Source organism: Dermacentor silvarum, chromosome 1 (genome assembly GCF_013339745.2).
Source record: "Dermacentor silvarum isolate Dsil-2018 chromosome 1, BIME_Dsil_1.4, whole genome shotgun sequence".
NCBI lineage: Eukaryota > Metazoa > Arthropoda > Arachnida > Ixodida > Ixodidae > Dermacentor > Dermacentor silvarum.
In genome coordinates this window covers 300,496,353-300,520,888 of record NC_051154.1, presented here as the reverse complement: position 1 = coordinate 300,520,888, position 24,536 = coordinate 300,496,353, and the positions used below count along the sequence as shown (strand labels likewise).

The following is a 24,536-nucleotide window of genomic DNA, read 5'->3' as shown; positions in this document are numbered from 1 at the left end:
TTAGTAGGGGTAGCGCGGTAATAACAAGCCAACATCGTTGTAATATCCGTAGCTGAGTACAGTCACGTCGTTAGAAAACCGCCATCCTTTCACCATTTTCTTAAGGCCCAACCACAGGCACGCTTCACCACGCGCCGGCACGCGCAAATGCGTCAAATGCGTCAAAAGCGTCAGTCGCGAACGGGGTGGCGCGTGCCGGCGCGCGGAGATTTTGCCAGCTGCCGATGCTAGAAAACCAGCGGCGCGAGCCGACGCGACGCCGGCGTCCACCAATCAGAGCCTGCAAACCGTCGCCGGCGTCCACCAATCAGAGTCCGCGAAGCCTCTGGCTGCTACGCCTGATGATGGCCGCCGATGCGAAGGCGCCGACACCAACGATCGTCCGAGTGCTTCGGACGCTCGACGCGCGCGACAGTGTTTCTGAAAGACAGTGTTGTGATACTAGGCCGACACGACCCACGACCGTGGGTGGTGGAAGTGCGACGAGAATTCGTGCCGGGCGTTCGAACGACGCCGCCGAACCCAACCTGCCGGCCCGCTGGATTCCGCCGATCTCAGTGCGATCGTCTGCTAAAACATCCAACCTAATCACGATTGCAGACGATTGCGGCAACGCCTGTGCTTGTTGTATGTATATTTTCTTGTGCTCGAAATGAATGGAAACTTGCTTTCGACGTGCGAAGTCTGGATAATCAGCACTCGTCTACCGCCGATGTTGTTTACATTACGCGTAGGCCTAGCGCGTCCGTCGAGTTCGACCTGCGGTGAACGAGCCCAGCTGAGAAACTCTGCCGAAGGAAATGAAATTTCAGTTACGTTTTGCGCTGCTGTGATTTGAAATATGGCTCTCCTGACTTCGTGCTGTGTGTGGTGTGGTGTAAATGAACCGTGTGGAACTTCAGGTGGTGAACCGCGGCGTGTTTCGTGTGTGAATTATGTGGTCTCGGGACTCGGGTTTAACGGGCGAGCTCTGCGCTGTTTCCAGCGGCAAAGATAACTTGCGAAAGCGAAAGACACTAGTAGCCGAACAATGGGAAATACGCGTACATCTTCAGCCATGCCATCCGTTTAGTTGAAAGTGCACTCTTCGATTCGGCGTGTGAAATCTAGTTCAGTACAAGTTCACAGTACTCCTTCACTCACTTCTTTCAAGTGCAGGTGTCTTATGGGCTAGTTGGCGATAAATCGCTCGTGCAGCGCTCAAGAACGCTGACACACTGAAGGAAACGTGATACAACACTGTCATGTGTTCTTGTAGTTGAGCACTTGGAAAAAAAAAAAAATCTGTTTGCACTATGTGCACCGTGTGCAATGCATAGGAGGACCTTATGCATGCTACTGCGTATACCAGGATTGCTTCGATGCCTGCTTGACAAGCAGCACGTACTGAGTCAGTGAAACTGCAATTGGCTTTTGATATATTTTTTGTTTTGTTTATGGAAAGAGCAGGTGGTGTGAGTGCATGCATTGCAGGGAAGGGGTAAAGGTGTCATCAGTGCATTTCGCAGTCTGTATGCTTAAGCTGCCCAAATCTCTTCAGCTTGCACTAATATGCATCTCGCTGTGATACTATAAACTGTAGTCGGGAAAAAGATTAACTCAAAACCAAGTTCCTAATGCATCTTCGCAGAATGTGTTTAATTCACTAGTTAACACTTGCACTGCAACATTATGCCAATACGCAGTGCAGCATATGCGCATGAAATGAATACATTTTGTAAAGGTGGATGACTGGGCCTACAATAACAAACTTTGTGTTAGCACTGAAATAAGTGCTGCCATGCATATCAGCCACACCACAACCTCTGTGCACCCAACCTACTTCCTCAGTGGCACCCCCATGAAGACCGTTCGGACCCTTCCCACCCTGGGTGTAATATTCAGCCCTTCTCTCGACTTTTCCACACAAGTCACTAGGCTCGTCGCATTCTGGGATTTGTGACCTCTCTCTCCCTTCCCTGGGGACCTGAGGTTTTCAGAGCACTCTACACTTCTCTCGTACCACCACAGCTTGAGTACTGCTCATCATTTTTAATTTTTCATCAGTTTAGTCCCCTTACCAAACTCATCTCGCTGACAAACTTGAGGTTGTTCAGCGCCGGGCAATGCACACCCTCTACTCCCATCTTTTCGATCGTCGCAAGCTCATGCCAGCCTACAAGGATCACCTCAAAGCCCTTAAGTGGCGCACCCTGCAATACCAGCGCAAAATTGCACTTGTCCGTCTATTCTGCAGGGCGCTGTGTGGCTCTCTGGAAACACTTATATTTCTTGTTCTGTCCGTCTGAACAAGCCATCAGGACAGCCTGAGCCCCATCACACCTGTACAGTCCAACGCCGCAACTCCATTCTTATACAGAGCTTTCTCTCCATTAGGACTCCCATTCCTTGCGACCATAGTGAAACGGCACTCCTGTGCATTGTGCACCATCGACTTCCCAGTTATTGGCTTGTATGTGCGTGTGATGTGTTCTGCAAGTGAGCAAGCGTGTTTGTGTGTGTGTGTGAGCGAGCGAGCGCGTCATCTAGAGCAAATTCCTGCTCTAGATGGCTGACTATCAGACGCTCTAGCGTGCAGGCATGAGCCTTACTTTTTTAAAAAAGCCTTGCGAGCTGTCTAGAGTGCCATGGTACTGCTAAGGTATTATTATTATTATTATTATTATTATTATTATTATTGTTATTATTATAGTTATAATGATCCCTACAACCACATTGATGGTGTTGAAGCCAGCATGGCACATAATTCAAAATATTTTTGGAGCTTCGTGCGCTGTCTTTCTTCCAAAGAGAGCACCAAAAAGGTGTCTTCTTGATGAAAATGGTGATGATGTCTTGAACACTGGTGATGCCTTTGCAGAACATTTCTGTTGTGTCTATTGTGTAAAGGATGCTTCAAGTAACCTTCCTTCTCAGCCTGGCACAGTGTTTATGCTATCAGTCAATGAAGACCTTGTTTTCAAGTGTATGAAGTGCCTCAAACCTTCCCTTTCTTGTGGTGTTGATGGTATTCCTCCCACATTGCTTAAGACGTATAGAAGCGTCCCTGTTGTCCGAAGCATCTTCCATAGTTCCCTAAAGTCTAGCATATCTTTTAGCACTTGGGTAGGTAGCATGGATATTGCCCGTGCACAAATCGGGTGCTGCGAGTGCAGTTACTAACTACCAGCCTATATCTATCTGCTGCATTGAGTCAAAAGTGTTTGAATCGGTATTGCATTCCCTGCTTTCTGTTAGTGCTAAGAACATTTTAATAGATGGACAGCATGGCTTTGTATGCAGACGACTTAAGGATATTTAAGACTGTCAACAGTGTTCACGACTACATTGACCTCCAAAAAGACATTTTCTCACTCTCAAGCTGGTGCAGAAACAATAATGGTATGTACGCTTAAAAGCTTCCAAAACTATGGCATTAAGTTACACGCGCAAAACATACCATGTACAATTTTCATACGCCCTTCGGGATGCTCCACTGTCCAGTGTCGATGAAATCAAAGATCTTGGTGTGTACTTCGACAAAACACTAAGCTTCTGTTCACACATTAAATATGCACAAAGTGCCCTTCACGCTCTTGGAATTGTATGTCGTATATTGCATGATGACCACTCACCTGTTCTGTTTCTGAAATCGTATGCTGCTGTGTGCCTTCCACTACTAGAGTATGTCTCTGTAGATTGAGGTACAACATGCAAATCTAATTCTGACATCACTGCATGCATCCAGAATAAATTGATATCTGTCTTCCAACACCACTTTTGCCATTCTGGCGACCATAGTCCAGCACTCTCAAATGTACCTCAACTCACACCTCTAGACTCCCTTACACCTTACCCCTTCGATTAATGAAGTTGTTAGTCACTCATCCAAGACTTATTAAATCATGCCTTTTCGTTCCTAAAACTGCGCAATTTGTTGTGCTGCAACAGTATACCAGGTAACATTCCGCATTCTCTGCCTGGCCTTGTTCCAATAAAGACTGTCCTATATATGGCTCGACGCCAAAAAACATAATGAGAATTGTGCCTGCATTGACATATTTCAGAGTTCATTTCCTATGTATTGTATATATGTAGATAATCATGTATGATTAACTGCAGTTTACGCTTCCTTGTTTTCTTTTCCCTTATATGTTTCTCTATCTCGCATTGTTTTGTCGTCCACATTTGTGTTCTCTGTACATTTTGTCTCGCATATTGCTTTTTATGTGCACCAGTCAGAGGCCCTCTAGCTGTTTCAGGGCCCTATAATAAACATTTGATTGATTGGTTATTGTTACTGTAATATGAAATTGATCTTTAAATATGTACTAGTATATTAGTTTAGTTCAGTAGCTTTTGTGCAATATTATTATAGTGTGACAGTTTTTTAAAGCATCCATTAAGTGTAATAAAACGCTGTTTGCTTGATCATATGCATTGTGCCATTAATTTCTTCTGGGGTTTAATAATGGTTGGCTGCAGTCCAGTGTTGTGCAATATATGGCACAGCAATTGTTACATGCCTCACATAACAAATTGAATATCTTTCTCATTCGAAACATCATTGTAGGCTGAAAACAATAAACAAACTGGTATTTCTTTCCGTTTTTTTTTTTGTGGGGACTTGAAGTGTATAAATTTTAAAAATAACCTGTTTACATATATTTTTTTCATATTATGCAAATGAGCTGCCCATACATTTGAATAAGTGCTTCAAGAGTACGAATAAGTGCTTCAAGGCCTCCCGATGCGGTGTTGATGCTTCAAAACAACCTAGAAAAATTAAAGGTTCCATGGGAAAGATTAGACAAACAAGAATCAGGAGACAAGCTACGAAACTGGTAAATTTTGGCTGTTCGAAATGTCTCTTTGTGAGCGCCACAAGTGTTTAAACTTTTTTTTTTTTTTGCTGATTTTCTCAGAACCCACTTACGCATGTCATTCGTGCACCAACAAGCATAATTATATTTATAATACAGATTTTTCACTGATACTTTGCGTAGTTCCTACGTAGTTCTTAGGTAATTCTTACATAGTTGGCTGTGCAACGAACTACAAAAAAAAAAAAAAGAGATCGTACGAGAGCTACTGATGTGACATGCCATGCTCGTGCAGGTGTTTGCAAAGTGATCTTGCAGACGACAACGCGAACGCAATCGCTGATGTCGATAGCTTGTGCAGTTATGTTCAAGGAAACCGTTGCGGCAGGCGTACATTCATTAATCAAACGTGTTTTTTTATATCTAAAATAGCATACAGATCACTGACTTATTGTTTCAAGCTCAGTTTAGAGAAGGCTGTTTTAGGCCGCACTTGGACAGTTGAAGACAAAATGGTCAAGCAACAGTGCACCGCAGCCGAGGAGCGAGCGCCGGCACGCGTCAGAGCTAGTATCCTGTGGTTGCGCGCCCTTTTCCTCCAGCCGACGCGAAGCGGCGCGTTCGCTTGTCGGCGCGCGCGGAAGCGTGCCGACGCATGCCTGTGGTTGGGGCTTTAGAGCGACCCACCGTGACGGGGTAGGCCGAACCGTTTCTGTCCCGCGTCATCTGATTCGACGCGGCAGCCGCTCTGCTCTTCTATCGTCGTCACGCGTTATCGGAGTCATTTCCTGGTCGCTGGTCACGCCATTCTATTTGCCAATCCGCAGTCCCGTGTTCGCACGTGAGCGCTTTTGGATTAAGGCGACTTGCACGCGCGACGAATTTGTTTGACGATGAATTAGTACCTCAAAGTCCGCATTTCGAAGAGTAGTAGGCGAGAAGACAATGGTGGAGGACCTGTTATTTTTTTTTTTTTCATAAAGAGGGTTATACAGGGGGTCACAGCTAAGGCGCGGGCCCCGAGGAGCTCAATTAGTCCACGTATACTAAGGAATTGCTCGCCGCGCAGTGAATGCTTCGCCGAAGTGGAAGGGTTCCCTTGTCCAGACAATACGCTAATGGACGTTGCGAGTGGATCGGCTGCCGCGTTGGCCTGTGTACTCGGCACCACCGTGTCGCGCCTCTGAGCTGAGATTCAACAGCGAGATAAAACGTGGCGATAAAGTAAAAACGCGGCACGGCGAATGTAGCGTGCATCTGCGGAAAACCTTTTCTTTTCTATCTCCCCCTCCTGCCCCCCCCCCCCCCCCCCTTCCCTCCCTCGGGGCACTTTCTCCGCAGGCCATCGTCGTCTGGGGTAGACTCGATGCTACTTGGCCGCCAGTGGAAGAAACGAGAAAGCGGGGAGGTCACCAAACGGGAACAAGGGCGCACTTCCGGGCGCCTCCGGAAGCAAAGAAGGAGGAGGAAGGGATCTCTGAGGGGAGGGGCGCGGTCGGAAGTGGACGCTCGAAGGCACTCCGCCACTGCAACCAACGCCACGGGGCCTGGAGAGTCCGCCGTCCACTCGGCCGTCGCCAGCGAGAGAGTTCCTTGGACGCGGCGGCGACCGCTACTGGCGCAACACGCGAAGAAGCGTAAACGCACGCTCCCTCTTCCACCTCTGTTTGCGGTGCTCGGCGGCGCTTGGCAATGAAGGGAGATTTAAGCGCACCCCCCCCCCCCCCCCGCCTTTCCTGCCCCCCTCATGTCTTCGTGTGGTGCCCCCCCCCCCCCCCTCCCCCCGCGAGCCACTGGACCATGTGGCGAGGCCCGAGTGCGCTCGCGGCTGAGGGCTCGCTATTGCTACAGCTGTGCTGCTGACTGGGACAACTGATCGAGCGTGGCGCACTACGTAGTGCGAGGACAACACGGGGCTCTGTTGTTGTTCCTATACTGTTGACACTCAACTGTGTCTGTCGTAGGTCGGTATTGGAGCCACCGAGGAGCTTTAACTGCGCATGCTCGCCCGATGCGCTTTCTCTTGCTCAATGCTCGCTGTTACATGCATGGCGATATTCTTGTACGCTGCCATGACGTGGACATTATACTTCTTGCCGCACCACACCTCTTGGCACACTTCTTGCCCGCCACGGTTGCTGGGTTGCTATGGCGTTGGGCAGCTGAGCCCGAGGTCGCGGGTTTGATCCCGGCCGCGGCGGCCGCATTCTGTTAGGGCCGAATGCGAAAATGCTCGTGGCAAGACGAAGCAAAGACAATCTTTCCGATATTTTTCCTAGAAATTGGTAACACAGTCAAGCCCCGCGGTGATGAATAAATGCGCGTAACAGTCCCACGCTGCGCCTGCCAACTGTTTCTAGCTCGATAGCCCTTGTGCTTTGCGGTGATGTGGTGGTACGGAAAGTATGCCGAGGGTGGTTCAGAGGCCAAAGTATATATATATATATATATATATATATATTTCGCCTAAAACAAAAGTCTAAATGAGATAATGACGGAACTGGACGGCCAACAAATAGGCCGGTCTATGCACTTCGTGTCATATTTTTGCATGCAGCAACTCAACTTTAACGTGCATTGGGTGCACGTTAAAGAACGCCAGGCGGCCAGAATCAACCCGGAGTCCCTCATTACGGCCTGCCTGATAATCAAACGGTGGTTTTGGCACGTACAACATCCATAATTAAATTTTCAGTGTCTTCCTTCTTCGCCTTCTCCCTCGTTCTGAGCGCCTGTTTCAAAGACATGTGCCGTCGTCGTCTGGGTATACCTCTCAGCTCCGAGCTTCATCCTCCCGTTTCATTTCCTTCGGTCCCGCAAGAGTAGCGCATAGGTGTGTCATGCACCAATTCCTATAAAGGTGAAGCTGAGGGTGAAGCTTTAAAGGTATACGAGGCTGTCAAATGACGACGGCCCTCGTATAAAGCACCTCCTGCCTCTTTGTTCCCGTTACGACGTACAGCGCCGACCTCTGCAGACAGCGTTATACCGGCTGGACTGAATACCCGTTTTCGGAAACGAAGATCCTTGGACCATGGCGTCACGTCGCTGGCAAAAAACAAAAAAAAACAGAAAGAAAAACAACCAGTTGTTCAGTGAACGAGGTGAGAGCCAGAGAAATCTGTGAAATCTGTGGACCATGGACATACCCTGCAACCCTAGCCAATCAAGTTATATAGCGTCGGGTGCCGAAGAATGCTATAAAGGATACCGCAAGTGATCAGCCGATACACCCAACTATCGAGCGCGTAATTCTCCGGTGTATATAGGTCAGCGTTAGCATGCACATATATGCTCTAGATGCTGTTCTGCATGGATCGTCCTGAGTTGCCTATCTCCGCTGCGGAGACCGTTGAAATGAATAACTCGGAATTCCGCGATAATGTCGAGTTCTATAGTCTTGTCAGCTTTGATTGGCTCGCAGGGCAGCTAAAGGCGGTCTATGATTGGCTAAAGCTGCAAACATGGCGGAATTGGAAAATGTAGCGAAACATGTGTGTCAAAAATATCACCCCAGCAGGAGCCTATGTAATGTAGCGATACCTTCCGCTCGATTCTATGCCACTCTTATCATCCACCGTTCCGCGCCGGCTAATCTCATTAATAACGAGGACGGAACGCCACTCTGACCACTGACGAAGCGTGACAAAGAATGACATTGGAATAGAACCGTTATGTTATCCCGGCCCACTCTCATGGTGCACATACATTTTATTACAGCGATGAATTGTCTATGCGTGATAGCATTTTTTTTTTCAATGGTGGGAACGTAGCTCTGCACACGATGTCAGTCACGTGCTAGCAAAATTCTCACCCCGGACGAGAATCAAACATGGGTTCGCCGTGTACAGGAGACGATCATTCTGCCATGAAGTTAATCCAACAGTAAGTAAATCGCCGAAAAATTTGTCATAACTAGATACGGCATTGCCTCCGAAATCTCCAACGCTGCACGTAGCGCTTTGCTCCCCGTGTAACGGTGATCACCGAGGCCCATGCCTAGGTATATAGTATGAGTCGCGCCGTCCTTGCTATAACTGTGATATCGATGCTGCACCGGAGTCGCCGAGGACTAATGGTGCTAAATGTGCATCTCGATGTCCTCGCAGTTATTTTAGCGAGTTCCTTAAGAAACACAGAGAACAGTGAATGAGGCCTATCATAATAAATGATTGCGATTGATTCAACGCCATCTGGTAATTAAAATAAAATGTCACTAATCCTGATTTCGCGCAAATCGACACATTTGGAAACATCGAAAAAAAAAACAGTGTGACGTACGACTCAGTATAAGAGGTAACAAACAGATGAAGACGCTATCACCCCGAACAAATAAAAAAAAGGCAGGAAATCTCAGGGACGCGACGACCATCGGCTCGAAATTCGATGCAACAAAATCACCATTCCCTACAGCTATCGTTTGTCATCCAAATGATCTCACCGAGGGAGCGAAAAATGCGGAAGAACCGCCACGATGACTCTAACTTTCATTCTTATTTTTTTCTTGCACTCCACCGAGACGCTTAATCTTCGCGGGTGTTATATATATTTTTTTTCCTTCTTCTTTCTTTTATCAAAACGGACGCACGCAGAATCGGTCTACACCGTGGGTTTTGCCGCACAGAGCTGTCAACCCTGGGATGCACGGCTAGATTGCGCCGCAACAAATGGATGCGAGCCGAGTGACGAATGATGCCTTGTGCCGCGAAATCCCTAATTCGTTTTCCCATATCGGACTGTCGCTGTTTTCTCAAGCCGTTCGCGACAATACGAAAGCGTACAAACGACAGAGAGAAGCACGCTATAGCGTTCTCACCTGGGCGCCCCACGTTGGTATATCATTCGCTGGCCACGTGTCTGATCACGTGACGAGGCACGCAGCAGACGTCGCAGCGGAGCTCAAATGCGCACTGGCGATGTTTGGCACCAAGCGGCAATAACGTCGTCCTTAATTTGGTCGCTTGAGGAAGCGGTAAATGCGAAACAGGTTCGAAAAATGAAACAAACAATAAACTTGCAATTTAGCCATGTGTGAAAGGGCCTGCGCTTGGCTTCACTTCGTACAGCATGAGCCTGTGGTTACTCGGCATACACTCAACAGCTGGGATGTAAAGAGTGCTGCATAGCTTTACAATGCTTGCATGAGAATGACGGAAAAACCACGCGCGCGAGCATGGTACGTATGGTAACGGTAATCATGGTAAGCTGTGCGTGGTACCAGCGCGTGCTACTCTCGCCCTTGCTAAGTGGGGCTACGCATTGACAGTCTCAACTATTCAGTCTGTTCCCAGCATGAACCTCCTCAGATTTTGAGCCAGGTGCATTCAGCATGGGTGCGAATTTCTGAGCGGGCTTTCTCTCTTTCCTTTTCTGTCTTTTTTTTTTTTTTGCATGGCGTCAGTTAAAGACGAAGCAAGTGCTGAGAATAGAAGGCTAAAACGCTGTTTATGTGCTATAACCGGTATGTGTGCTACGAAACGACCTATACTGAGCCAAACACCATGCTGCCCGTCAAAATATGAACATCGAAACTTTATTCTCGTTCGCCGCGTCAAGCAACACGTCTTTTGGTGTTTGTGCCACCGCTATTCGATGATGATCTTTATCTATAAGCGTCGCTGTTCCTTTCAAGAACTTTTCGCGCATCGTCCCTGCTCGCCTGAGGTGCATCCATCTTCTAACGCCACGGTGCGCATGCAGGAGAAGCTCCGAGGCGCAGCTAATCGCGGAAACTCGGCGGAGAAAAAAAGAAATTACCAGAAAATACATTCATTCCGCACGTTTGTACGACCGCGCATGTTCGCAGCCGTGCTTTGAAAGCGTTTCTCAGCTCATCATCGTCGCCGGTGTCCAGCGGTCCGGAAGCGTCGGCGCGAACACGGCTCGTGAAAGTGGTGCAGGGTCTCGCGTTACGAGCTCGGCCACGCTTTCTTATCCACGTGCCGCCAGAGGACGCTTCAGCTGATCTCGTTATAAAAGGCGAAGGGCTCGTCATCTTCGCATGACGCGCGCGCGGCGAGATACCTCCGTCCTTTGCTCTCAAGACGGGATATGAAAACTTATTAAACAAAAAAAAAAAAACATTCTTCAGCTGTTGCGGCGGTCATTTCTCCTCGATTATTGTTTAGTTTTTTTTTATTTTTTTATTCTTTGGTTTCTTGCGATAGGCTGTTTGTGTGAGCCTTGCATTCTCGTATTCTCGAATTAGGCTGATGCGGTCACTGTCGGGGAACTTTTTTCCGCTGCGACGGCAGTTAGGAAGCTTGAAACTGGGTTTGCATGTGTCCGTCCTGTCCGTTATGCCGACGGTGTTAGGCAGTCGTCCTCATCCTGTCGTCATCGTCAGGCCACATCCTCAGCTCCAACCTCAGCGGAGGACGAAGAAAAAAACAAACAAATATCGCCACTGGAACTTTGATCTCCGCCCCTGTGACAATGTGCAGTTGGGAGCTTGCCGTGCTATACCACTGCCATATTACGCTGCTTTTGGGGATTGGTAATTTTGATTGCGCCCAACGTAGACTCTGAGATTGGTGGCGGCTGTGCACGCGTTTCGGAGGCAACCATGGGCAATATTGATAGCGGACGAAGACGACGTTGAGTTACATCGGAATTAGCAAGTTCTTCTTGAGAAGATGGCGGCGTCCGCTCTGAAGGCCCGCTATACAGTCGCAGTAAATGAGTTCTTAGTCGAAGAAATGGCTGAAATCTACACTGTCGTTCCTTTTTTTTTTTTTTTTTTTGTTTCCTCGAGGTTCAAGTTAATAGACTGCACTGCGCGTCGCGCTAAAGACAACAGCGCTGAATTCGTTTGCTTGCGCCTTGTTTTTCGTGTTCATGCATTCTGGGTGCGCGCTCAATGCAATTTTACGCATGCCACAAACTGTGTAGCCATGTCTATCTAGCTTTCATTTTCTTCCACCTCTTCCCACGTTTTTCATTCTAACGCGGGGGAGTTTCGATGGACGCCCTATTCACTGTGAAAACGTTCAATGGATCTTTTTACATCGCGGTCAGGCATTTGTATCGTCCCGGAAGATTCGACGCGAATTTCTGCGCCAGAAGATATCTCTCAGACGTGTGCCGTGGAATTCATGTACCGTTCAAGCCACCCAGCGACGCGCAAATTCGGCGAGCGAGTCGACCCATGCGTTTTCTTACTTGGCCTCTTTGTTTCAAATCCCCTGCCCTCCCATTTAGCTTTTCCATAATCTCATGCGCAGCGAGCTCTTTTCTATTGCCTCTCCTTTCTTCGATGACTCTCCGCTAGAATTCTTCAGCTTTTTAAAACCTACTGTTCCTACATACAGATTGTAACTGTCACGTGTAAGTCTACGGTGCACTAACAGCGATAACTGTGGCACCCTATCGGGCTTTTATTCCCATAACCAAAAGCCGGTTTTCCGATTAAGTATTATCCATCAATGCACCTTTGCGTATTTTGTCGTGAACCTGTGATGACATTGTGGCCTAATTTTGGTTAATCTCTGTTAACCGCGTGACACACATGCAGTTTTAGGCACTGCTCCCGTACGCAGACTATATACAGGTGTACTTGTAACTTGTGCCAAAATTAAAAAAAAAAAAATGTGCGAGTGCCACGTCGCCGCGGACACAACCAAGATAACGTTGTCTGCCGTCACTTGGAGCAAGTCACACTATATTTTTTGTATTTCGCCTAATGACTGACTTAGTTATTATTATTTATTAACTTCTCAAATATTATAATCAGAGCAAAATTGCCAATCAGGAAATTGTAGGTCATCATGAAAAATTTTGGCAAAAGTTACCTGGGGGGCACCCTGTAAAGGCCCCTGCATTGAAGCTTTCCACTAGTGACAGCAGCGCTAGAACACAGCCTAACGAGCGGAAGACGCAAAATTGGTAAAGACACGTTTCACATTGGCGACGACAGCTACGATAGCTTATCGCGAGGCAATAGTGGACGACTTCTCCGAACGTTTAACTAAGGTGACCGCGATGCGATGACCGGCCATGGTTGCGCTCGCACGCGCTGCCACGAAAATTACCTAGCAGGAGTTTTTGGATGGGCAGAGCTGAGCACGCAACACTAAAAATTTACATTAAATTATGGGGTTTTACGTGCCAATCCACGATCTGATTATGAGGCACGCCGTAGTGGGGGACTCCGGACCACCTGGGGTTCTTTAACGTGCACCTAAATCTAAGTACACGGACAGTTTTCGCCCCCATCGAAATGCGGCTGACGTGGCCGGGATTCGATCCCGGGACCTCGGGCTCAGCAGCCCAACCATAGCCACTGAGTAACCACGGCGGGTAGCACGCAACACTAACGCGAGCGTTGCTCCACTTCCTCGCAGCCCTAGCGGCTGGTGCCGGCGACACTGGAGTGAAGGATCCGCGCAGCGCCACCTGGCTGGTGCAAGTTGCTTATACACAGTTTGACAGCCCGGGACGCTTCGCAGAGTGTTAGCCGCACTGTTAGCGACGTCCCGTATGCCGGGGCTAATGCGTTGCCTAGAAAAAGGAGTTGTTCCTCTCTATACCCAGTTCCGCGGCCTTGCCAGATAGTACCTGTCTCAACAGCGTCCATATGAGGGTGCGCCGTGATGAAGGAGCACTTGCGTATAGGTAACGGTGACGCCGCCAGATGTTATCGGCACAATAAATTTGGCTTCACAATCTATGTCACACTAATGCCGAAAAAGCAAGGACTGCTGTCTACGATGGAAACTGAAATCAGAAACACTCGTTGCAACGTCACTAGGCGCTTGCATTTCTTTCTCAATACATTTTGTTGTTTGTTTACAGGCTGGGGACCATCATATACTGATATCCCCCCACCCCCATTAGCCCCGTCTTCTCGTCCCATCTTTAAACCGTGTCACACGCAGGTGCGCGGCTTATGTGTGCGGAAGGAGGCGCGTTAAGGCGCAAATATATCGGTTCGCGACCCCACGAAACGGCTGGCGCCATCGATTCCTTCTTCGCCGCGTGGCGATATGCCATCGCAGTGTGCGCGCGCCGACGATTTCGACAGGCGTGCCTGCGCACAAAGCCTAGTTGCCTACTTCCTCGGCGGCGGCGGCGAGTATTGCGTTCGACACACTGAGCTCCGTGTTTGCCAGGTCACACAGCACGGGCCCCTTAGATATTCAAAAGCGATCTGGAATGCACGTGATATTCGGAACAACCGAACAGCAACAAAAAAAGCAGACCGGCGTGTACCCCGCCCGTCGCTCCCCCATAGGCCAGTCCCCTTGCACTCAAGAGGGCGCGACGTTGGTTAGCCGGCCGGTAGTCAGGTGTGCGCGCTCTCTGGCCGGTCCGTAAAACGACCTGGAATGCGCGCGCACTGTTTCCGATACTCGTATATGTGCCTGAAATGCTGCCAGCGCTGCAGTGCCTCCGTCGCCACTGTCTGGAGCGCCGGAAGCAGTCTCTTTCCGGAGTGCATTCGCGCCGGTGGTAGTTCGGTTCGAGACGCGTTGTTACTGAGCGCGCAGGCTTCCAGATGGGAAGGCCACCACCCACTGCTCGGGTTTTCTCGGTGTAAAACGAACGCGGCCGCTGCAGTGAGGTGATAGGGCACGCGCTGCGTTAAAGCGTGATTCTGTCTCGTGACCCGCGGCGAAGCGCTGAGGGACGCAGGTTAGAGACAGCGATAAGGACTAACGGTACAAGGCAGCGTACATCGGGAGGCTCTTGCTGCGGTGGTCTGCCACGCACTCGGACGCAAACTGTCTCGAACGAGCGGTTTCCGTTCGGACGGGCAAACCAACACACTATGACGCATCACTCTCACGATCTATATATACAGGAAGGTGTCACGGAGGCTTTACGCCTGTTACTGCTGCATTGTATGCGTTAAACGTCGTTGACACGTACGCGCCGTAAGGCGGTCTTTTTTTACCAGTGCTGAAGGCTGTAAAACTGTTCGCAAACATCGGTGCGTTATTACGTAACCTTAAGCAAAGTTACTATACACCACTATGCGGCTTCCAGAATCGGTTTGCTATAGAATTGGTGCAGTAGTGTTCGCACTGTGAGGCATCAGCCACGAAACGTTCATTTAACATGCGTACCCAGTTCGTGAATGCGCGAAATAATGAGACTAGCTGACATCTTGTTAGCTGTTGTATAGACGCACGCGCACGACTCTGAGTACCGTTCTTCAAGAAGTCGCTGTGCACGTCTTTAAAGCCCAGATTGCGCCTGCATGTCAAGCATCGTCCTCAAAATGAGGGCGAAAACGCGGTATTGTGCGTCGCCTATGACAGAGAGAAACACAGCTCAGAATAAGCCCAGAATAACTACCCGACGAATAAAATCAATGTTCATAACTGGTGCCACGAACCGCCGTTCACGTGGGCGATACGTACGAAGTCAGAAATTCTTGTGGCGTGACGGCCAACAGCGTGACGCCATCCGGAATAAACTTTAAATGCGCTCCGCTGTCTTCGCATTAGCAGGCCATCGTCAGCTGGTACAGCACATGTTTGCCCCATGGTGCCATCAGCTAGAGCAACTGCGAGTTCAAGTCGAGCTCAGGGCTTCAGACTCGGCGGTAATACGCCAACGGCAAACTTTTGTGTGCACAGGGCCGGTTTTGGTACGACCGATCCCACAGAACGCCATCCTGGAGAAGAGGCGTCGTGTGAGCGCTGAAGTGTGGTATTATACGTTTCCCGAATCGTCACCGCGGTTCGCTTGGGCTCAGTGGAAAAGCTTACACCGAGTGCACGAGTTAAGCGAGTGCCGAAAGCCTCGGCACGCGCTTTTCTCTTGAACATCAGCGTAATGAGCGAAGAAAGTGTCGGCTCTTTCAGAAGAAAAAAAAATTCTATAGAAAAACAAAGCTTCGCTCTTAAAGAAAAGGCGCATGACGAAATGGTTGCCACTATCCTGTAAAATGTAAAATCTCCCGCACAAACGGCGCTCATAGTGACACTACGATACGACTTGACCACTCACATTGGAAGGCCCATCTCTTGAGCTGGCGTATGCCGAAGACCACTTTGAGCAGGGCGTCGCGGCAGTCCGGAGACACCTCCAGCTCGGAGCTGCGCCGTATCACCGTCGGCAGCACCTTCCTTATCACGCTATCCACCAGGTCCTGCAGGTTAATTTCGAACTTGGACCACTGCTCCAGTATCCGCTCGTTCCTGGTCTTGTTGGGAGGCGCGGACGTGGTCCTGCCACCGTCCTCCGCGGCAGCAGCGGCGTTGGCGGCTGCGCGCTCCCTGATCTGACCGATGACGTCGCCGATGGAAGGGTTCGCAGCCGCGGTGTCGGCCAGGAGCGCTACGGCGGCCGCCAGGAGTAGCAGGAGCAGCGGCAGCATCGACGGCATCGGGACGATTCGGAGCAATCCGGGCGCCCGGAGGAGGGCCGCGGGAGGCGAGCGGCGCTGAGCTGTGGCGTTGGTGCGCATCGTGCCGCTGGTGTCCTTCTTCTGGTCCGGGCGCCGCACCGTAGACCTGTTTTTAAGGAGTGCTGCCGGCGCCGCCGCCGCCGCCGCTCGCTGAGGGTGAGCGCGTACGGATCCGTGCTCCGGATTGAACGTGCCGCTTCTTCCGCACAGTTGGCTCCGCTCGCGAGCAACGCTGCCGTGCCAGAAAGCGCACCCTAAGGCGGCAAGTGGTGGAACCGTGTCTTAAGAGCTCCTCCCAACTCCTTCAGTCCAATTATGATGGACTGCCAATAAGCGTGCCAAAATTACATTAGTTTATTCCATGGTGCTGCAGACTGCATTGCGAAATAAAGTCAGAGTGGAAGCGCTATCTCTGGTACATTTTTCTAGTGGGACCTGGTGATTGCAAAGTAATTCCACCTTGGCTTTCAATGCACAGCCAGTCAAGTCGCATTTTGTTTTTCGTAAAGAAAAGTGAATCACCTGTTTAAAGTGCGTGCACAAGTTAGTTATTGGCTTCATGCACTATGCGGAAGAAAAAAGCTATTCCTTCCCTATTTCTGACGGAAGCTGCACCTCGGTATCCCGTCGAACCTGTAGTAGTACTTCAGTAACGCTGTGCGTCGCAATACTCTTGGTACAAAAATAAAATGGTGTCACGTGGTTATGTAGAAGGCACATTGTATCCGCAACTCAGTGCCCGTGTTTTTATTTTTTTTATATTTTTTGTACACAACTCGGGAAATATTGACGAAATAATTCGCGTGCACGAATTTATGTATTTGTGTTACGCACAAGGCTCAAAGGCATTACAGAGAGGAGTCGTCTCGGAAACGGAAGTAGAACAACGAAATACAAATACGTGAAATAATGTAAACAATATTACATATTATTAATTTCCAATTATACAATGTTCGCTAATGCCTGGCGGAAAAGTTTGTTATCGGCGATGGCGCCAATGTCTTGGAGAAAAGTGGTTCCATTCCTGCGATGTTAAGGGAGACAAAGAGTGACTGAATGTGTTAGTGTTCCTTGATTGAATTCCGACATTATGGAGATGATCGATGCGGCGCGATACGTAATGAGCTTGAAGAATGGTCATTGTGAAGGGAAGAATGGTGATAAATTTGTAATGTAAAGCAGGGTCAAATGTAGTATTGCTCTACGTGACACAAGTGATGGAAGAGCTAGATTAACTTTCATTGAGATTGTGCTAAAGTGCGGTTATAATATACAAATATAAATCGCACTGAATTGTTCTGATAAGCTCGAACGAAAAAATAATTTTTTTCATGGTAAGAGTCCCACAACTGCAGTGTATGGTGCAGTATAGGCCACACTGATGACCTGTAAAGTAGTAACATTAAAAGATGATGGTGCCTTGGAAAAATTGCGACGTAAGTAACAAAGCCTGCTTTTAGTTCGCAGTAATATGGACACCTAAGTACTTGTATGAGTTAACAGGTTCCAGATTAATTCTATGAAGGTAATAAGTAGGAAGGGTATTGGTGTTCCTGAGCAAACGCATAACTTTACACTTATTAATATTTAGTTCTATGAGCCCGGTGCTGCGTCGGCCAGTCCATCGACGTATAGTCCAAATCAGATTGAAGAGCATTAGTGTCGCCGTTAGTAATCATTTCATGATATATTACGAAATCTCCGCAAATAGGTGAGTGTGAGACTACAACAAAGATGGTAGGTCGATAATGTAAATCAGAAAAAAAATGGGTCACAGTACTGATCGATGAGGCCCACTAGAGCGAACTCCGGTCAATGGCGACTCATGACTTTTAGCCATAACAAGAGCATAGCGGTTAATAAGCAAACATTTACAACGCACACGCAATAAGCAAACATTCAGCAGGTTACTGTGAAGGTTTAAATTCAAAAGTTTAAATTCTGGGGGTATTACGTGCCGAAACTCCCGATCTCATTATGAGGCATGCCTTAGTGGTGGACTGTGGATGATTTTGACCATCTGGGATTCTTTAACTCGACCCCAATGCACGGTACACAGGCCTTTTTTTTTTTTTTTTGCATTTCGCACCCATCTAAATGCGGCCGCCGCGGCTGAGATTTCCTCCCTCGGCCTTTGCATCACAACGCCAAAGCCACTACGCCAGCTCTGCGGCTACTGTCAAGTCTAATAGACTTAGCTGTAAAATAAGCAGTTCATAGCAAATCTCTTCGAACGCCTTGCTAAAAAAAGAGAAAGAAAAAACAGAAATTAGGTGTTATAAATTTATCGCGCACATAAACTAGCGAATAGTTCAGCCGTTGTTGACGATGTTGGCCGATCGCGTCTCGCGATCGTCATCCGTCACGGCGCTGGTCTTGGCAAACGCTTTGCAACGAAAACGCGTCGCGACGTTTGCTTTTTCTAGACGCTGCGTATATAGGTGGAACCATCACCCGAGCGTCACGAGTCTTGGCCGCCTCGATCGACGTGGCGGATCATGTGCAATTTCGTTGTCGATCTGGATGCATTGCGGAAGTATAGTTTCGTAGCCTGGCTGCGTTACGGAAGTTACACTTGCTGACCCTTCTTTCAGTTCGTTACTGCTCTCGCAACAAAAAGTTAGATCCTTATGGCGTTGCCCGTTCCCGGGTTTTCTGCACATGCGCCGCGTGCTAGACCCGAGCGCTTCGCGGACGATGTCTTGAGCCTCCCGAGATATTCTTCGACAGTTGCAACGATTGCCATATTGCATATGCTGAATCGTCAAGAACGACAGCGCTGATAACGCGGCGCACTAGGCTCATAAACAAGACCCGTGAGGGCGGTTATATAACACCCCCCAGAATGAATGCTGCGCGCGACAACTTCAATCACTTTCTCACCGCATCACATTTCGACGATGGAATTGACAGTGCTTCACCAACTTCCATTCTCTCGACCCTTACTCGCGACTTCGCCTACCCCCCGAATTCTCCCGTCGCAAAACAACTTTATTGTGCTGAACGTAGTTGGGCGTCTGCTTTTACGAATGCCTATTTCTTCCTAGCAGGCTTGACCAACAGTGCTGCGCATGCATTATTTGCGGATGTGACGAGACAACAGATCACCTTCTGTGCCACTGCCCGTCTCTTCGACGCTCAATGCAGCCACGAAGCAGTCCTTTCCGAACACTCGATCGCTTGTAAAGTTGATAATGGTTACATGCGAGTCTTCAGCGGTGAATATGCCCTGATAAGGCTTCCAAAAACAACGAAAACCCTCACGCTTTTTTAGAGGATGCCGTGTGGCGTGCCCTGCCGTCTGCGTGTCTTTACAGAAGGCTGTGGAAATTCCGCGTTTTAATGCCAGGCCATTTTATAATGGCTGGGAAACGTTCGCATGATTTTGCGTATACAACTTGGGCGTGCTACCCGAGTGCATGATCTACTTTGACATTCAGGTACCCGCCGTGGTTACTGAGTGGCTATGGTGTTGGGCTGCTGAGCACGAGGTCGTGGGATTGAAACCCGACCAGGGCGGCCGCATTTGTATGGGGGCGAAATGCGAAAACACCCGTGTACGTAGATTTCGGTGCACGTTAAAGAACCCCAGGTGCTCCATATTTCCGGAGTCCCCCACTACGGCTTGTTTTTGGGTCCCTCTGAACAAGAAAAACAACTTAAATGAAAATGAAGGTAGCCCGCACCACTAACGTATCGCAGGCTGAAACCAAACAGAAGAAAATGAATATAGGTACAACCCAAAAAGGTTTTTAGGGAAAAGCCAATTGAGAAAAAAAAACATGAAAGAATGCCGAGGGTGAGCCGACCCAAAAGGCGGAGAATATGCGGGCAAGTCCTGTCAAAAGGTGGGAGCTAAGTGTCTGCCATGGCGTGGCATGTCGCGTCTCAGCTTTTTATTGTAAACACACACGTATTTCACAGACATACATACAGAGTAAGAAAAGGGGAAAAATAAATAAAGAACTAAATAGATAAATCAATAACACAGATAGAAAAGCCAGGAAGAGAAGAAGAGAGAAAAAAAAACAACAACAACAAACACCAGTAGGAAAAGTCCAGACAGCACGGTTGGTGTGCATGATGAAGGCTTCCATGAAGCATCAGCAGTACTGCCAGTCCGGGCCCGTGGCACCGAGCAGGACCCATTGGCTCCATTGATGGAAGGCCTGGAAGGCTAGCCCAGGGGTGAACTTTTGGCTCAAAGAAGCAATCATGAGCGAAAAAGGGGTGAGAGAGGGGGATGATGATGATGGCATGTACCAGACATTCCGTCCCAACTGTCCCCGGAGGCAAGCTCCACCTTTGTTGGCATAACAAAGGACAGCAGGTAACGAAAGCTGAGAGTGAATACAAAAAAAAGGAAAAAAGAAAGAAAAAGAAAGGGGGGGGGGGAGTGCACTCGCTTGAACAGGGTCTGATTACGCAGTTGCCGGGAATGTGAATGAGGCTATGAGGTGGTACAGTTGAATGAGTAAAGCTCGCGTCCGCTTATTATTGAGTGAAGCATTATAATGATTAGGTGTTATTCGCGTTTGAGAGTTGTCCTTTAATAGTCGGGCGAGATGATTAGTGAGAGGACATTCATTAAAAAAGTGTTGCACGTCGGTGCATGGCATCCCACACGCACAATTGCTATGAGGGGAGAGGTTAAATCGGAAATAGTAAAAAGGCATCCTGCCATGTGCGGTAATGAAGTGTGCAAGTGGTTTTTTAGGCGGAAAAAAGATAGGTATATTATTTATGTTGGGAATCCACCGAAAGAGTTCAGTGTCCGTGTTGTCTCGCGTCCACGCCACGTTCCACTGCGCATAGGATGAGGTGCGCATTTGAGATTTGATGGGGGTCGGAGAGGTGAGGACGAACCTGGACAGACCCCGCGAAGCGGCAGAATTCGCAAAGTGATCGGCCATTTTGTTTCCTTCAACTCCACGATGCGCGGGGACGTGAAAGAGAGCGACGGGACGGAGAGCACTGATTGATAACAGGTGTTGTTTGATTTGAAAGACGTACGGATTAGTGGTAGTGAGAGAAGATAAGGCCGTCAATAACGATAAACAGTCAGAATATATATGGACCGGAGTATTGTTCGACAGAGAGCGGATGTATGTGAGAGCTTCCAGAAGTGCAAACGTTTCCGTTAAATAGGAACTTGTTGCGCCAATGATTTTGTATCTGCCAACTTTCGTAAGCTGTCCGTGAACGTTAAGAAGTAGAAATGCCGAACCAGAGGAACGTGGCGTGAACGATCCATCCATGTAGATATGGTAGACTGGGAGTGATGTTACTGTGGGCACCTCGTGAATGTGGAGGCGATGAAAAAGGAAGCGGTGTTTCCGGCTGGGGTGAATGTCCCAGGGATTAAGAGGGAATTGGATTTGCTGCGGGTAGTAAGTGGTAGGGCCATAGGAGGTAATGGCTTTGAGTGTAAATAGTGAAAATTGAGCATTTAAACGAGCTAATTCTATTGGGAGTGGTATAGGTATTTGCCAGGACTTGTAGAGATGACGTTCTCGTTGTGCGGAATGCGCCGGTGATTGTTAATAGCAGGGTGCGCTGAATGGATAGAAGTTTTGACTTAAACTGTGAAGTAGGAAATGGCGGCCACCAAACTGGAGATGCATATGTAAGAGACGGTAGCAGAACCTGATTATAGAGAAGGCGAAGAGCAGATGGCGACATCGAGTAGTGGATTCTGAGAAAGAGGAGGAGACGGGAGGAAAGAAGATCGAAGATAATTCAGGTGATCATTAAAAGTTAGGTGCGTGTCAAAAACCACTCCGAGAATTTTTATGGATGTCCGAGACTTCAGTGGTTGTCCGTTCACGCGAACAATGGGTTGGCGGATGCGACCAGATGAAGATGAATGACTGTTCGAGAAGTAGAGGAAGTGAGACTTCTCGGCACTGATGACTACTTTGGCGCGGTGCGCCCAGGCGGAGATCAGCCCGAGCGCGATGGAAGATTTAGCTTCCACTACGGCGTGCCTCATAATCAGATCGTGGTTTTGGCACGTAAAACCCCATCATATAATTAATTTTAACGTTCAGGTATCATTTGTAGCTGCGCCGCTTTTTTCAAAGGAATCGATCGGGTGCATATTTTGTTTATGTACAGCCGCCCAAATCTTTAACTAGCGTGCGCGAGCAGCGACTTTCTGTGCCCCAGCACCTTAATTTAGGAACAAACAAATGACTATGCTATCTTCACGAGCTTCGTGAGCATTAGTTAACCTTGACCGTTTCGCAAGTTCGTTTCGATCGTAACGCACTGGACAGCAGAATAGAACGCATTTCTATAAGCTAGCTATAGATTTGGCCGGCTATACGTACACCAATTCTTGTGCTTAATGAAGGAGCAACGGTCGATAGGATAAAGGGACTGGCTAATATCACGTTATTGGTTGAACTACCGCGTCGCGACTACGGCGGGAGGCTCTCTCTTTTTTTCTCCCTCTCTCTTTCTGCGCAGACTGTGAGTAACTTATACTCACTGCAGAAGTTGTTTGTTAGCGGACATGGATGAGAGAAATGAGGACGTACACTTGGCCACTGTCACATCATGCGGCTTTGCTGAGGTAAGCATTGTTATGGTCTTTCTGCATAATGACAGAAGCGCTACGGGATTCCGCGTGGCGTTCTGAGGGCAAGTTTGAATATGACGTTGCATCGGTCATTAAAACCAGGGCCGGTATATTGTAACAATTTCTATCGCTCGATTATATTCCTTTCCTATCATACATCGCTCATGACCGGTCGATGTCCCGGTGAAAAACGTGGGCGGAGCGTCAATCCGCCCACTGGCGATGCGCGAACACGAACGGGCATTGATATAGAACCAGTGCATTATCCCTGCCCAGAGCTCTATACGCCACCACCAGAACTCCCGTTTTAGTGCGTATACGCCTTTCACCATCTCCCGATGTGCTGTCCAAGCTAGTGACGTCAACGTTATACTAAAGTGTAGTTATATATCGCCTCTCTGCATGCCTCAGTGCGTCACGTACTCGGTATTATAGCGCGTATTTTAGCTTCGAGAACGCTCGCCCTTGAAATCTCTCTAGCAAAAACTCCCTATGAAACGAAGTATATACTCGCGTAAGGATGTCGGCTGCTTGAGAGCGTTATTACGGTTTACAAGTTGCGAGATGGTTGATTGGCACGCGACTGGCGTGCGCGAGGTGAATTCCGTACAAAGCGTGCATTCGAGCAGTTTGCACCGACTCTGCTCCCCCTTTTCCGCACTTTTTTTACTCCCTTTGACCGTTCGGCTGAGTTGGATGCGCGCTGCACTCTCGGGAAACGACCGCGTAGCAGGCTATTTCGCGAATAGTGCGCGTTCTGTACACTGTAACACACCAGATCGCGTGCGCCGACTCAATGAGCCCGATTCCCAGGCCCGTAAACACGTACATTTTGGGCGAGCGTTAAATAAACGCGCGTAACTGCGTCTTGCCTGTTCTCTGGTTTGTTGCTCCACTTCCAAAAGCTATCGCGTGCGAATATTGAGGGTGTGCCTCTCCTCTAGACGGAAGTCCTAAAACGGAAGAAAGCACTCGTTAGTTGTAGCAGTGTTTCGGAAGCAGTGCAGCAGTGTTTCGGGAGCTGCCTCGGCAAAAAGTGGTGCGTTGTTAGTTACTAGTTCGGCGTTCATGTTATTCGTGGTTGATTTCAATCAATATTTTGAAGATACAGGGAAATGTCCGCTGTACTAGACATCCACGTGATTTTATACCGTTCTGTGGTCGGTATACCATTAGGAACGGTCCAATACACATATGCGCTGTATTTAAGGGTTCGTGTCCAAAACAAAGCACCCAGCAGATGCTGGGGCAAGAAAAAGAACTGTCAGTGAACATTGCTCTACGGTGCTCCAGATGCATATTCTCCGAAATTATTTTATTGATTCAGACGGCATGCCACGGAAGCGGATTTTAGTAGTCGCAAATATGGAAATTAGGGAGAGACGTTAAGTACGTACAGCTCAGTAACTACGGCCACCTCTGCATATATATATATAGGCGCTTGCAGTTTTGAACTCAGCCATGCCAACTGTGCTTCATGGCCCGGAACGTTAGTTTAAGGAACTTCACGAAGTCACCATTTCTCTCTAACTTTGCAAATCGGCTGTGCTACGTCTCAAAACGGCAATGGCCATTCTTTGGGTGCTTCCCACGAAGCGGCCACCTGATCAGCGCCCGCCTAGACGACGGCGGAGCCCGGCACCGGCTATTATTTGACTGGTCAACAGAGAAGCTTCCTTCGAGGTGACAGCGATCGTCGCATTCTGTGGAAGCGGTAACGACCATCAAGGCCAGACTTTTCACATCGCGATAATCTGACCATCACGGAAAGCCCACTAATTGATGCAAGGGGCCA

General features: G+C 48.6%; 1 protein-coding gene across 1 annotated transcript in view; it reads right to left on the bottom strand.

The window, feature by feature from the left end:
• LOC119437249 (nose resistant to fluoxetine protein 6) overlaps positions 1-16,358 on the bottom strand; it is a 192,620-nt gene extending 176,262 nt beyond the window's left edge. Inside the window, exon 1 of the mRNA XM_037704289.2 lies at positions 15,759-16,358. Coding sequence (XP_037560217.1) covers positions 15,759-16,218 — 460 coding nt within the window. The 5' untranslated portion in view covers positions 16,219-16,358. The remainder of the gene's footprint in view (positions 1-15,758) is intronic.
• Between the last annotated feature and the right edge of the window lie 8,178 nt (positions 16,359-24,536).